The 1,323-nt window shown below is 47.4% G+C and overlaps 1 protein-coding gene across 1 annotated transcript in view; it reads left to right on the top strand.

Moving 5' to 3' along the window:
- Positions 1 to 872: 872 nt before the first annotated feature.
- The window catches only part of shisa7a (shisa family member 7a), a 6,153-nt gene continuing 5,702 nt past the window's right edge, over positions 873 to 1,323 (top strand). The window contains exon 1 of the mRNA XM_030785590.1: positions 873 to 1,323. This exon is cut by the window's right edge and continues 283 nt beyond it. Coding sequence (XP_030641450.1) covers positions 873 to 1,323 — 451 coding nt within the window.

Genomic DNA, 1,323 nt, shown 5'->3' with positions numbered 1-1,323 from the left:
AGTATTTATCGTTCTGCTGCACTGTCACTGATTAACGGAAAAGGGCGCGTGCCGGGAATTCAGCAAGCCAGAAAAAAATCAGAGCAAAAAGGACATATTTTTTCTGTCTGTCTTTTCCCCCCCTCAAACTTGTAAAATTTTTACAAGAGTAAAACAGTTTGGAAGAAAAGGCTAAGACGAAACAGAAGAGGGACTAGTCTGTTTTTTTCTCTCTCCCCCCTACACACCTTTAATAAGGAAGAACCGCATGGATCACAGATCACGTTCCTGCCGTTTGTGAATATCGAAGTAACGGAAAAGTGTGGTGAAATATTTGAACTCTGGCAAGACAGAAAAATATCGAAGATTAGCGCTTCCATTGAATCATCAGTGGTTTCGTGTGTAACCGTCAACGTCGTCTAGGTTTTGACAGTGCATTGACTTATAGACTAGAAGCGCAGCTAAGTCAGAGCACAATAGGCTTTGCTTCCAAAGCCTTATAGGTGTCGACCCTGAGTCTGCAAACACACCAATCTCCTTTTGTTATCATGCTCACAGGGCACCTTTGCTATCTAAACTACACTTTATATCACATACTCTTTTTGAAGTGCAAATTCACATATTTCTTATAGATTTTTTTTTTTCTGGTATGGAAAGTCTCCCAGCCCAAGTTTGAGTGTTTCCAATGGTGTGTGTATAAGCCTGCCTGTTTTATTTTATCTTCTTCTTCTTCTTCTTCTTTATTTATTTATTTGTTTGTTTTATGGGTGGATACAAGACTTGCTAAGCTTAGAGTCCCTAACCCAGAGAAATAACTAAGACTTCAGCACTCTTCGATATGTAAAAAAATCAAAACGAAGCAAAACAAACGAACAAAAACAAAAACAAAAACAATGGCTTCTTCAGTCCTGCGCGTAGGCGTCATCTTCCTCCTCCTTGTCATCCTCATCCCTCTTCCCCCAACCTCCTCTGCTGCCAGTGTCACCCCCCCACCCACACCCTGGAGACAGGCCACCCGCTCCCCGACCACCAGCCCTAGGCAGCAGGGTGGCGCTCTTCTCCCTGGTCCCAAAGGCAGGAGCGGCGGGCGAAAAAACGTCCCGATCGGACGACCCAAGCCCTATCAGCCAGCCAGGGGGCTGGAAACACCCCCGAGGCCGTTAGCTCAGGTAATGGGGCCTAATGACACGGCGAACGCCCTGAAGCCCCCCCACGGCGCCGCACAGGCCCCGCCCTCTCCCGGCAGGCTGGTGGAGGTGGACGTCTGTCGCGGCTACTACGACGTGATGGGCCATTACGACCTGACCTTCAACTGCTCCAAGGACAACTTCATCTACTGCTGCG

This window comes from Chanos chanos, chromosome 9 (assembly GCF_902362185.1).
Source record: "Chanos chanos chromosome 9, fChaCha1.1, whole genome shotgun sequence".
NCBI classification, from domain to species: Eukaryota; Metazoa; Chordata; class Actinopteri; order Gonorynchiformes; family Chanidae; genus Chanos; species Chanos chanos.
The sequence above is the reverse complement of the archived record's forward strand: the minus strand, read 5'-3'. Positions and strand labels throughout refer to the sequence as shown.